Below are 14,973 nucleotides of genomic sequence, written 5' to 3'. Positions count from 1 at the left end.
GTGTATATGTATATGTATATATATATAGGCCTATATATATTTATTATATATATATAGAGTATATATTATATATATTAATTACATTTTAAACTGACTATGAACTACCTTAGTGTATCATTGGTGATTTCATTTTTATCTCCTGCATTTCTAATTTAGGATTGGTCGTAAACCAACACTAATCATCTGTGTGGTGATCCAATGCTCTCTTGGCTTGATAACGGCTTTCGTCAACTCGTTCGCAGCCTATTGTGCTCTTCGTTTTGTCGTTGCAGCGGCCTCTATTGGCATATTCCTGGTTGCTTTTATTATAGGTACAGTATGCATTAACCATCTTGGTTTAAGCTTATAACTGTAGGAGAATAATCCTTAACTCGAAGTCCTGAACCAGCGCCGATGTTAAGGCTGTAGTAATTAATGGCGTCCCTGCCTTACCGCTTGGTCACTCGGCTCGCAAAAAACTTATAGGCCTCTGTTTTGTATGAATTTAATTTGCTCACTGACCAAAAAAAAATAAAATAAAATAAATAAATCTATATTCACTGTAATACAAAAATACAAGACAGTATACCTTCTGTGAAAAATGTTGATATAAATAAATATAAAGTATTAGTATTATTATTGTTTTCTAATTTTTTATTTTGTTTTTGTTTTTGCTGTTGTTTCTATCACTGCTGCTATTTTTACTTTGCTGCTGTTTTTCTTGACGATGTTGCTGCTGATTATTTTGTTATTGCGTATATATGGTTATTGTTTTTGTTGTAAAAATTTCCTTCATTTATAGCAACTGAGCTCGTTGGGTTAAAATGGAGAACCGTAGCTGGGACCTTGATACAAGTCTATTGGGCCGTTGGTATAATGTTGCTGGCGCTTATGGCCTACTTCATTCGAGATTGGACGAAACTTCAGATAGCGTTGTCTGTCCCGACTGCATTTGGTCTCTTCTACATGCCGTAATTATACGCTTCATTTTATTAAATGTACACAATAAACACTAACTTGTAACCGATTCACACGAAATAATGTTGCACGGGACGCGTACTAAGCCGTCTCAAAGGGTCCTTACCGAATTGTCAATTATTGACAACTGACCAATCAGAACAGGGCCCGGAACACGCGCGCGTCTCATAAACTCGCGTGTTGATGTCCCACAAGTGCACGTTCTGTCGTTTTTTTGTGGGATCTTAGCAACAATATCCAAGGGGCGGAGCTTACTGCCCCACCATGACAAAAGGAAATAATTGGTAATTTTTCAAAAACGAGTTTTTTTAGTCACTATCAAAGAACTAATAATTTGGAACATATTGATATATTTGAGTATGTTCAAATCCCACTAATTAACAAGTAATTAGCAACACAAAAAGGACGAAAGAGACTAAAAATACAGTAAAAACCACCAGAAAAGGAAGCAGGGGACAAAATCAACATGCTCCATATTCCTTAATTACTCAAAGCAATGCAAACATCCTTTTGTTATGGTGGGGCAGCTTAGAGCGGAAAGGCTCATTATAGCACGCGTTAGATGTGCGCTTGCCAAGATCGACATTGATCTCCTTACGAATACCCATGTAACAAACCATACATCCATTTGTATGGATTGCTCATATGATTTCATATTCATATCATGCCCACATAATTATGGGTAAAGTACAGGTAGTTTTCACATAGAATTTACTAATGTGTATAAAGCAAAACATCTATTTTTCGTTTGTGAATCGGGTATAGGTTTTGTCTGTTCTGCTTTTGATCACCAATAAGAAACGTATACTTGAGCATGTGATATCAAGTTTCGCTGATAGATTCCGTTGCGTTCTCAAGTAAAGATTTAGGACATTTTGAGATATAGAGATATGTTGACATTCCCTGCATAGTATAGGAAAAAGCCAAAGAACAGCCACAAAACTGGCATTGGGAAAATGTAGGTGTTATGGAAAAGCTTATATAGACCGATTATCTTAATTTCACTGGCAATTTCTTTTTTATTTATTTCCAAGGCTTTCCTGTGTTATATTGACTGTACAAGTATTTCTAACCCTATTCAAGTCTGTACTTTTTGACCTAGCCATAGTAAAACTCTTTCCTTTAAACACCTTAAAGCAGATCATGATTCTCTTCACAAATCTGCTATATACACATTCCACCGTCTTTAGAAAGACCTTCCAAATGATCTAAAGAATTCTCTCGTCCTTGATCCTTTTCACACATTCACTTCAAGACTCAAATCACACCTGTATACATCATCCCTCATCAAATGAATAAAAATAGTGATAATAATGATAATGATAGTATTAATTAAAATAGTAGTAGTGGTGATAATAATAATAATAATAATAATAATAATAATAATAATAATAATAATAATAATAATAATAATTATATAATAATAATTATTATTATTATAATAATTATTATAATAATAATTATTATAATAATTATAATAATATATATTTTTCCCTTATTACTTCTCTTTTTAATTTTACTGATTTCATTTTTCAGTACATTTTGCGTGATGTATATTTATGTGTTTTATATTAAATATTTGTTTTAATTACTGGATGGGAGTGATTCTCTGACATATGTTATAGTAATTAGGTTTACTTAGAGACCAGGCCCCTCGCATTCAGCTGCCTTGATCGCCAATAAAAGAAGAAGAGAAGGAGGCACAACAAAATTATCATACTTTATAATCATAATTCTTGATAATTACATTCTTAATGAAAATTATTGGCAGAGGTCTTGGCGGCTCTCCACTCGTTGTACCTACGCTGCGCTGTGGTAGTAAGCAGAAACAGTCTCATCTACAATGTCATCATCTAGATAGGCTAGGTCATCTCGGTGTTCTTTCTCTGTATGTCTTGAGAACAACTTTGTGAAAATGAAGTTGACATATTGTTAATGAAGCTCAGCAGTGAAAGTATAACATTTGTATATTATACTGTAATTACGTTTCTTGCTGGATCAAGAAAAAGAGAAATTAACTAAATATTTCCAAGATATTATGCGTTTTTCTAATACAGCAACATCATCATATATTGGCTGTCTTACGGCCACCATAATTTGTTTTGGCTCGCATATGAATAATATGGATAGTAAATAATGGTAATAAATGTCTACTTTTATTCCAGTGTTTCAACCTAGCCTTCACATGACACTATATCATGATGCGGGCTTTAATAGTAGACAACTTGTTCTACGAATACAGGTTATTGCCAGAGTCGGTAAGGTGGTTGCTTTCGCAAGGTGCGATTGAAAAGGCAGAAGTTATTATTCAGAAGGCAGCTAAAGTCAACAATATCACAATTCCGGTACATCCGTTTTCAGAAAAAGTGACAAAGGTAATGAACAATTATTACGTATGATAATTAAGTTATGAACAATAGTTCATAATATTTTACACTGTAACCACTCTTACAAACGCTGAGTAATGCCAACCATTGAGTACACCTTATTACAAAAGGAACGGCTTCCCTAAAATATATATATTTTTTAATGAGACTTTTGCTGAATGTTACCACCCTAATAAAGTATACTACCATACAAACAACACCAATATAGTCTTCCAGTGGCGTAGAAAAGTATTTTTCATTGGGGGGATGATTGACGTGTTTATAGCCAGTGTCGTAACAGACTGCCCCTCCCCTGACGGTTTTTACCGGGCTGACCAAGCCGTCGTCCCGATCTGGGTAATAAGAGAAAAGAAAGAGGGGAGAGGGAGGGAAAGAGAAAGAAGAGGAAAAGGAAAGAAAAAGAGAAGAGAAAAATAAAGACAATAATAAAAAGGAAGAAGATATCATAATGACCAGACTCACAACACCCTGCAACCCTTTCTCCACTTCAAAAACTGTCATAACTCTTTTGATCTATGCTGCCCGATGGCGTAACCTCTGGGGGACAAGGGGAAAATATCTATCTTTGAAAAATCTTCCCCAACCCTTAATAAATGCCCTTTTCATCCCCTGAAAGTGCCTAAAAACTCCAAATTTCGCGTGCTTCGCGCGCATTTCTTGTTAACATGGGCCAATTTCCTCTAAAATTGCACATTTTAGGGAGTTTTGATCAATTCCAACGAAATTAGAATTAAAAACACCGGGCCACAAGGTGAAAATATCCATCTTTGGAAAATCTTTCCTCACCCCTTGACAATGCATCCTCTGAAAGTGCCTAAAATTCTCAAATTCTTTGCGCGCATTTCTTGTTACGGTAGGCCAATTTCCTCTATAAATTGCACATTTCAGGGAGTGTTCATCAATTCCGACGAAATTAGAATTAAAAACACAAAAATATTTTGCCCGTTTCGCGTGCGTTTTTTAGAGCTTTTTTAGGTTTATCCTTGTAAGTTATTTAAACACATAATAGTCCCAAACTCAAGAAAGACAAATTTAAGATAGATCATTTTAACCTAAAAGGAGGGCCTCAATGTGTATATTGATGGTGAAAGAATATGTTTGTAATAAATAAAACCACGATGAAAATGCTTATACTGTATTTAGTTTCAAACACATGTGTGTGGCCTATATTATAAATAAGATAAGCCCTATGTCGTACCGTACCGGTATTGTTTTCTATATGGGGAGTGGGGTGGGGTATGGTAAATTATTAACCCACTCTGACCCAATACCCCTGTTACGCGCCTGGTGTTAGCGCCAATGTGTGCGCCTTGTGCGGACAGGGGATGTGTCCCCCTCTGAAGCTGGAAACCTTGTTTTTGCAAAATAAATTGATGCAATTTGCTATTATATGCCTAATCAATAAATTCCTCATCAACCGATATAACCTTAAACATTCTTGGAACTGACATAACATTACTGTCGTAGTACACACCCTTCAGTGTGAAATGTGGCTCTCTTTGCAAGCACATCTAACATCTAAGGAAAGAAGAGTTTAGATTGGTACCGGTACCAGATAAAATAATTTTGTGATCAACATTAATACATTATGCTAATTTTCATCTTTGTAAGCGCATAAGGCAGTGCAAATTATTTCTGTGAGAGTCTTTTGTGTTTTGTGTAAAGCTCCATTTTACCCCATACATAGTCAAACTATTGGGGGGGGGGGATGATACAATGGACCATCCCCCCTTGTCAAATATTGGGGGGATATATCCCCCATCCCCCCGGGATCTACGCCTATGTAGTCTTCTAAAGTAGTAAAAATCTATGTTGAATATTATTATCTGTATGTGTATCTGTATCATCAGGTACAAACGTCAACAAGCTGGCTGTCGCGTACGTCGGTCAGGTTGAGGTGTGTGTAACAATTAAGTATTGTAATGCTGCTTTAGTCGTTAATTTATTAATATTAATTGAGCTGTATCTGTATTATGACACTATATATTAATACGTACGATAATTACAAAAAGTATAAAAAGCAAATAGCAGTGTACCAAGCCAGCGTTACAGTTTAGTTTGGTTTGTTTGTTTGTTTGTGTTTTTTTTTTTGTAGAACAACACGTAGCCTATATATTGGCTTATTTTCTGAACGTTGCGAAAATTGTTGCAATGTTAACCTAACTACATGTATGATTCACAGCGTTCGCGATTGCTACAATAACGTTTTGTGATTGCTGGTTAAAGAGTTTCGTTGATGTTTCCAAAAAAATTAAGAGAGATATCGTGCATGAAAATGATTGTACCATAACATTTTATGTACCATGTCACTGATGTCCAATGTATTATGAGAATGTTAATAATTGACCTAATTGATTTCCAATGTTTCTTTGTATGGAAAGAGCAGCATAATAGTTTACGATAAACAAAAGTAATAATGAAACAATTATTAAAATAAATTATAAAAATAGACCTAGCCCTATGCCTTACCTTAAGGCGAGATTAAATGTCTATACTCCATTTAACAAGATCTGACAGGTGTCCATTGCCAGCAGTGTATACAGTTGTATATGAATGTTTTATCGGGTTATCGTTTTAAAATAGCGCGTGTAGTAAACCCGTGCTTTGGTTCTTTGTTACGCATCAACCATCCGGATGTGTGAATATATTAAATATGGTGATGCGGTAGAAATATTAAAATTTAATAAAATATCATTTATTTATTATATTATGAAATTAATTAATATTGGCCATGTATACATCGTGGATAGCAAGAAAAACAACCGTTGTAAAAGAATGAAAATAATAGGTTGGTAGGCCTATAAGAAAAAGGGAATTATATTTGAATACGAAAATATTTTTAATCGGAGAATACCTCATTGGTAACAGTCACAATCTCAAGTGCCATGTAGATCGATAGAAGTCTTTCATGGGCTAAACAAAGAAAAATTCTATTCCATATACGAGTAACCTAATTTGTATATTTTAGTATTCTTATAATTTTTGTTATTGTATTATTTATTACTTTTATTTTTTTTGTTTTATGTATTTTTTTAAATTTGAATAATATAAACAATTTCCCCGTCGCACGCACAGTTAAATAATACATTTACGGTATTCCTTTGCATAGAACCTTGAATTGGCTGGTACTTAATTTGAAGATTTTGTAGAAAACCATCTATAAATCAGCGAAATCTATTTTTCGATCTGTTTCTGGTAAATACAAATAACTTTTATTACAATCTGATAATTTAATTTTAACAATAGAATCAATTCAAAAGGAAAATTAGCTCACAGGATTACCACTCGTCAAAAAAAAAAAAAAAAAAAAAAAAAAAAAAAAAACTTCCTATATACGGTACAATAACAACTAATTTACTATATAGGCCTAATAAAAAAGCTAGTAGAATAATATTTCTCTAAACCGTACTGTGGGGCCATCTTACCAATTTTTCATCGTCAGTTCTTTATCTTTATAATATTTTTTTATCCGATAATAAAGTAATTTTATGCTACTAAATTTGAAGTATTGCTGACATGTTTGATTCCCCCTATTAGGGTAGTTTTCCTTTACAGACTTCCATCATTATTCATCTCAATTTTCCTATTATGTTGATGCTTTAAATTTCTTGTTTCCCATAGACCGACGATGGTACTACGAATCATAAACATACACTTATCGACCTATTTCGAACACCAGTTCTCCGAATGCGAACGTTGAATATTATGTACAACTGGTAATGTATATTGAGACCACAAATATTATAATTGATTGAAAGTTGAAACGTACAAACGATATACGTATGCATTGATTACATTTTGAAATCATAGCTGCAAAAATCAGTTATTGTCGTTATAATCACCATTGAAACAATCTTTATTACCATCATCATCGCTGTCGTTCATCACCTACCTGTTCTCGGAAGCATTTCAAATTTAAATTTGTCGAGCGCCTTGAACATTATTAATCGATACCGGCGCTATATAAATGCATTTGATTGATTGATTGATTGATTGATTACCATCATCATGGCCATCCTTATCATCATAATCCTAATCATTGTCGTCATTGAAATTATTATCATCACTAGCTTTCTTTTCCATTTCAACCATCTATTCTGGTTTCGCATAGAGACGATGTTATATGCGCTGTACAAGTGCCCAGCAATTGACCATTGGCTTTATTATTATCATTATCTTCATATTATTATCATTATCATTAGCAGCGGCCTCAACGCCACCATTGTGGTTATCATTGTCATCATCATAACTATCATCGTCATTTATATGATAATCGTCATGTATATTACTTTGTTGAAGATCGTCATTGTTATTACTATTTTCATCATCAATAATATCATCCACATCATTTCAGCATCATTATTATCCTTCTTATATCGTCAACTTATTATCATTATTACAACCACATTTAACTCAATTTCTCTAACACCATCAGTAACCTTAACCTTGACCTCCGACCAAATGACGCATACATTATCATCAACATCATTGTTACACTTGCCATTGGCATTAGCATCATCATAGAGTGTCCATTAAAGTGATCTGCATAAATATATTCGGTGTATTTTAATCTTTGTGTATGGTTTCGAAGGTATTAGGCCTACCTGTTGATAGTAATGTCGTATACGTTTACTTCAATTTTTATAGCTTTGTTTCTTTATTTGACAGGTTTGTTATCGTAATGGTTTACTATGGATTGTCTTTGAGCACATCTGACCTTGGTATTGATCCATATTTAGCATTTATGCTGTCAGGTCTCATAGAAATTCCTGCGTACATCATCAGCATATTCGCCATTGATTACATTGGTAGAAAAATAGTTCTCAGTCTTAGTTTGCTTCTCGGGGGATTGGCTTGCCTCCTTACAGTGTTCATTCGTAAGTTATTATCTTTGATATTCAATAATTGAATTTGCTTTCTATTTGAAATTTGGGTGAAAATATATCCTCGTCACCTTATGTGGGCTTGTGCCAAATTATTACGGTTTTGTTTTTTGTAGACTCTTAGCTGGTAATTATAATTTTCGTAGAAAAGAAGTCTGTAACAACCAACTATTGAATTCCATCGGGATTAAATTGAACAATGTTACTTTTTTTTCTTTCAATGAGCATTTTAATGTACAATTTTTTTGGTCATATTTGACCACTTCAAATAGAATACCTACAGTTTTTGTTTTGTCGGTATGTTGTAAATATTGATTAATTCGCAATGTTTGTTGAATAACAGTTTCTTCATTGTGTGAGTTAAGGAACCATCTGAGATCTATCTAAGAAAAAAAAGAAATGTCTATCTTCCATTTTACCGTTAAGTGTTATCACGTAATTTTAAACGAGTTACCATGTTGAATCTAAAAAGTGGGCTGTTTATTACCAGATCCCGGCGTAGTACGCGTCACCATTGCGATGGCCGGAAAATTTGGACTCACGGCTGCTTTTGGCATAGTTTACGTCTATTCCGCTGAAATCTTTCCAACACCAGTCAGGTATTTATACTGATTCAATTCTAAAACAAAAATCGTATATTTGTTTTGACATTTTAGGTATAACCCGAATAATGTTTACTTTGTTCTTCAATCTGTTACATTTGTAATCAACGCTTTGTAATGATTTTTGCCTGTTGTTAGATAATTCCTTTCAAACGCCTGTTCTAAATAATGTAATATAGGACTAATTAATACTTTGTGACGTACTTGTATTTCAGGAGTGCTGGATTGGGATTAGCTTCGATGTCTGGTCGTGTAGGTAGTATTGTATCACCACTTGCTTTATACATGGGTGAGTGGTGGACACCATTACCCCTCGTCCTTTTCAGTTCCATGTCCTTCACCGGAGGTTTGATTTGTTTGTTTCTTCCTGAAACAATGGGCAGGAAGTTACCGGAAACTTTACAAGAAGGAGAACAATTTTCCTCGTAAGTCTCTGAACAGATATTTTAGGCCTATATAATTTTAAACATTCGTGGATGTTTTTTCCTAAAACGTAAATAATCTGTATTATTGAGTGAGGTAGCTATAGATAACTTTGTGTCCTTGTTTGCACGATAAAGTAGTAATTTATCATGAGTATATATGTTAACATTACTTGGCCACCCATTAGTTAAAATATTCCATATGGTAAGAAAATACGTTGTCTTCATACACAGCGGTGGCGCCAGAAATTTGCCGACAAGGGGTCCGACGTGTTCGACGGAGGGGTCCAAACCAAGGCGAAGACGAATCCTCGGTCGACGGCTTGGAATAAAAAAAAATCTCTGTTAGGGTTCATGGGGAGAATTTTTATGGCTTAATTAAGGATTGTCAATCAAACTAGTGTTATTAGGACAGACAAATTATTATTATTATTTTTTTTTTAACCGACGACCTAGTCGTTCGTCGGACGACAGAGTGTCCGGGCCTGACCGGAGGGGGAATGCCCACCCTGCCCCCCTCCACTGCTGGCGTCACCACTGTTCATTCACAATGTTGCTGAATAATGGTAATAAATACAATCAAGTATGTAAAACCTAAGTTAAACCCACCATAAACCTGTAAACCCTTTAGGACATACACAAGAGTAAAACATTTTCTAAGCCCGTTGTTGTTGTGTTTCTCATCATGAAACTTTGATTTCCTCTTTACCCAGAAAGCCTACTAGAAGTCAAGAAACGTACTCCATGGTTGATAAGTTCAAAACTGAAAGCGTTGCAGAACCAGCAGTTTAAACGATGTCTCTAAGGTGACACATAAAAGCACGAGACCAGAGAGTAGCCATGCTGAGAGGTGATGCGGATTTCTTCTGATTTCTCTGTAGTAACTATGAACATATTAGTGGAAAAATATATATAACTGTATATTTTTTTTTTCTAAATGATTATTACTTTTAATAAGAAAATCATCGATAAATTAACTATTAGGGATGATCAAAATGGCGTATCATCTTGGTGATAATACAGTATAGACATTGTTTAGCTTAAGATAGTTAATACATTTTTCGGTGGAACAGTATTTAATGTTGATTCATGTGTGTTAATAGAGCAAATATAAAAATATATTGTTTAGCGTTACCTTTCCTCCCCTGATTTCTGGACCCTTGTCTGATTTAATAATAGTAATAAATAATAGTACGTTAGACTTAAGCCTATGTAACTCTTCAAGCTTAGGCAACTCTTCATGCGCAGAAGTTTAAGCGCGTCTTTAAGATTATTTTCTTTAAAAAGAAAATAATGATTATTGATATCTTCAAACTAATCCTTCTTCTTGCCTAGCTGCCACCGTCATCATATTGACGATTTGGGCTACCATGCAGGAAAGACTCGCCTTAACTTTAGTTCTATAAAAATGATGAATTTTTTGTCTTTTTAAAATAGCATATTCACTAATGATAAGCCTATTAGTTTATATTGAAAAAAAACCCCCAAATAATTCTAGAACTTTTATAGCTTATTTTTAAATAATGAATTAAAATCACCCTTAGAATTACTACATAAATAGACTAGTGATAATTCTATTGGCTGGATGGATGGATGGGTGGACGGATTTTTTTGGTGTAAACACTAAAGATAACCCACGGAAGTCTGAAGAAGACCGAGGACCTTTCTACGGTTCAACGCACACACTACAGTGTTACCACCAGTTTAGCCGACTGAGCTAAGCATGAGATTTGACGTTTTAGTCCAGCTGTCCCTGCATTGGCAAGCTAACGTCGTGTCAAGTGATTAGTAGGCCTAGTGTATTTTGTTCGTCGTCGATTGTAAGTGGACTTCTTCCCTCATTGTTTTGTATGTGACGCTAAAAATATAGGTCTACATCTTATATTTTTTCTTTAGAAAGTTGTCAATGGTAGGTGGAAAATCGGATGAGGGCGCGGGTGTCTACTATTACCACATAGGATTGCTTCTATTTCCATCTCGGCATTGCGAGTGCATCTTATTGATTGATTGGCTGATCGGTCGATAGGTTCGATTAAAAGATTGGTCGATGAATCGCTATATCGAGTAATTGATTAAATGACCTATTGTAAATACAAGTTTAGTTGTACTAACTCAACCAGTACTCGCGTTTTTGTTTTTGTTTTTTTTTTTGTTTTTAGGAGTTTATTACAGAATTATTTATATTTACAATTTGTACCTCAAACACAGACAGGGTAAAATATGAAAACGCTTGGTATCGATGATCACGAAGGCTACTGACTACTTTATTACCAGGCATAAATGGTTGATGAGACGCTGATAAGACGAACATTTGCGATTGTCTCGGAGACCGCTACTTAATGTAGCGATCGACGAAGCAATAGTAAGCGATTTTTTGGAGGATTTACAAATCAGTAAAGTTGAACAGAGTTTATATAGATCAACTCTTCCATAAATACATTACCGTGTGTCTTCGACAGCCATCCGTAATTTACGGAAACTATGCTTCAGTCGATGATGTTTATCAGTGATAACACGTGCCTTAAACTGTACCGTAGATTGTAGTTTAAGTATCGTTTTCATGTCAATGTCTTCCTCACAAAATATAGAATAAGACCATTTTTATATTTTTAAAGGAACTTTTTATATATATATAGATCATAAAATAATAGGCATGAACAAATCTTTTCTTATAATGTAGTAATTTTCAATTGATGAATATATTTGTATTTAGCCAGATTGCAAATCTGTATAATTTGGTTGTTAAAAAAAGAAAGATTCGAATCATTATTCATGGATTGATTAAGCTATGTATATTATTTTGTCTTCCTCTGAAAAATGAAATAGAACGACTTTTATTATCGGTTTCGAAGAAAAATTTCGTAGAAAATGGTATTTGCATGCAGTACTCTTTTTAAATGTGTAGAAATTGTCATTGATTATTTTTTATTTAAATTTCAAATATATGATTCTCAAATTTTGTAGACTGATTTTATATTATATTCAAACAGAAAAATGTAGAATTCTTAATACCTGTAACATCTATGTGAACATTTATTGGTATTTCATATTTTTGTTATAATAAAATTATACGCGGTTGTTTCTTGCAATAAATTTAGTGACATATTCTTAACTTTCTTGGTTAAAGTGAACTGGCCAGGAATTTTAATTATCCTTCGGAACTGTGGTAATGCGCAGCCCCACACTCCCTCCTATCACCACTTTCAAAGTGAGGCACCCCTTCCTTGTTTGAAAAGCTGTTGGGGAGAGGGAGAGTAAAAACAATACCCTATTAGCCGATTTTTCGCGGTACAGCTGCGGCTGTCTTATGACCCGATCTTATCCCCGTCATACGTCATACATATATATATATATATATATATAATTACTTCTGGTGTATAAGCCATATTTTTGTTGCTCAGTCCATTTTCATTCAAGTGAAAATTCAGACATCTTCAATTATGTAATATCCATTTAGTTTGATTCTTACGACTCGACAATTGTAATGACATTCTCTGTCTTGTCGCATGAAAAATATTTCTGCTTTCACCAGAATACATCTGCATGGGTTGTAACTTTATAAGAAGTGAACACATTAACCCAGTTCTTAAAAAACTACTTAGTGATCTTGCCTCAAATACATTTCAGATCATCTTCAACCAAAATCTTATGGAGACTATGAAAAACGATTTCAGGTCACTTCAGTTTTTTCTTTGTGTTACAGTACATGTGATGGTTTATGATACAGTACATAAATAAAACAGAAACAAAGAATAAAGTAGCCTTGTCAATTATTGGAGTGACATTCATGCTGTATGTTCCATTAAACATTATGAATTTCCCTCCAATTAGGTCATACCGGTAAGTATCCCAATTAAACTATCATATGGTTCATTGGAATGTAGAAGCGTGTTCTAGAAACAACGCGTAAGCTCTAATAAACAGAACATTGTTTCACGAATAGGCCTACTATCAATGGTTATGTTTGGTTTGAGAATTCACGTTTAGTTTTATATTTTTTACCTTATAAAAATAATTTAAAAATATAAAAAGTAGTGAAGTAGGTGAGTTTTGAAAATAAAAATAAATAAATATAATGCTGTAAAGATTTACAGGCCAAACTGCCACTTAAATTTCACAAAAAATGAATGATCGGCCTGTTGCATAAAACCCATGTTCATTTTAATTCGAGTCTACAATTGTGAAACATACAGACATTTTAGTTTCGTTTCCCAAAGCATAAAAAACATATCTGCAAGATCATCTTAGTCCTAAATACTATAATGCACAAATGCCTACCGTATTACTGAACATGAACCCGCACACTAATATGAGAAAGTTTCAGTTAGTATGCGACAGTACTTTTAAGACTGCTCTTCCTCAGTCCGTCTATTTTGGAGGCGTTCTTGTTGGAAAAGGTTTTTTTCCGGTTCTATAGCTGATTGGAGAGTTAATTAATTACGTATGAAAAAGCAATCATACAATTATATATTTCACTGGTGCACTCAGTTGGTATTGCCGTACATCTTTCACCTTTTTTAGAGCCAATTCACTACAACACACAAAAAACAAACACGATAGATAAGGCCAAATTCAATTTGTTGCATACCCAGTAATTCAAACAGTTTTAGTAAATTCAGTAATTACTACCACTACTCCCAAATTTTACTGATAGTTGCATTGTTTTTAAGCTTTAAAAACACAGCATACCATAATCAATGAACGTTAACTTTGGTTGTACTGCTTGTAATTTGTAGACCTACATAGATTTAATTTACGTATGAAGGATACACCCGATAAACTTTCACCAATCCATTTCCCTTTCTGTTCAGTCATACTTAGTAAACATGTATTAGTTTCATTATTCTAAAAGTATTTCAATTATTGTTATTCTCCCTCACTCCACTACTATTAACTCCAAAATATTTAAATCTGCTTTTCTACGATATGATTGAGTGGGATGAGTCAACATTCAAATAATATATCATTTTAGGATGTACCGATTAATTTTTATTCAAGCAAAAGTCTAATGGAAAAGTACAGTACACCTTAATGGAGAAGAACACCTTATTGGTGACAACGTTTTTATGCTCTTACCACTTCTCGGCTTTTGTATCTTTTTTGTCTGTTCTGATTTTGTACTTGTTTTTGTATTTAAAAAAAAATTGAATAAAATAATCATCATTACCATCATGAGGATGATGATGATGAGGACGACGAGAATGAAGATGAGGACGAGGGTGAGGATGAGAGGGATGATTCTCATCATTCCTCATCATCATCATGCTCATCAATCATTTTCTATCATCCTCATCAACATCATCACTTCCATCCTCATCAACAGCTATTATCATCAATCATAATCACCATCATCATCTTCCTCATCATCATCTTCTACCTCATCATCTTTGTTCTCCTCCTCATCATCAACATCCTCATTATGATTGGGATTATAATGAGGATGGGGATGATAATGAGGAAGATGATAATGATGATGATAGTAATAAGGACATCAGTATAGTAAGAATAGCAGTACTAACGCTAATATCAATTTGAATTATAAACTATAATTTTTTTGAAAACGCACAAGAATAATGATATTTATATTAATAATATTATATAGTAATAACATAATAGTAGAATAATAATAATAAACATTTCCTTTACCTTTTATTGTCGTAGTCTGGGAATTTGGTGTGTTGACGTCATCATTCCAAATTTGCTTGGTGGGGAATTCAGGCCT

At 33.9% G+C, this 14,973-nt stretch overlaps 1 protein-coding gene across 1 annotated transcript in view; it reads left to right on the top strand.

Moving 5' to 3' along the window:
* Window positions 1–12,363, top strand: part of LOC117119225 (organic cation transporter protein-like) — a gene marked incomplete in the record, with an annotated part of 13,910 nt that extends 1,547 nt beyond the window's left edge. Inside the window, 8 exon segments of the mRNA XM_033264060.1 lie at window positions 157–311; window positions 782–950; window positions 3,200–3,332; window positions 6,966–7,060; window positions 8,013–8,221; window positions 8,718–8,826; window positions 9,045–9,254; window positions 9,965–12,363. Of these exon segments, the coding sequence (XP_033119951.1) occupies window positions 157–311; window positions 782–950; window positions 3,200–3,332; window positions 6,966–7,060; window positions 8,013–8,221; window positions 8,718–8,826; window positions 9,045–9,254; window positions 9,965–10,043 (1,159 nt within the window).
* Window positions 12,364–14,973: the final 2,610 nt, after the last annotated feature.

Source organism: Anneissia japonica, unplaced genomic scaffold, assembly GCF_011630105.1.
Source record: "Anneissia japonica isolate Jap-2015-1 unplaced genomic scaffold, ASM1163010v1 scaffold287957_len1322810_cov207, whole genome shotgun sequence".
Lineage (NCBI taxonomy): Eukaryota > Metazoa > Echinodermata > Crinoidea > Comatulida > Comatulidae > Anneissia > Anneissia japonica.
The sequence above is the reverse complement of the archived record's forward strand: the minus strand, read 5'-3'. Positions and strand labels throughout refer to the sequence as shown.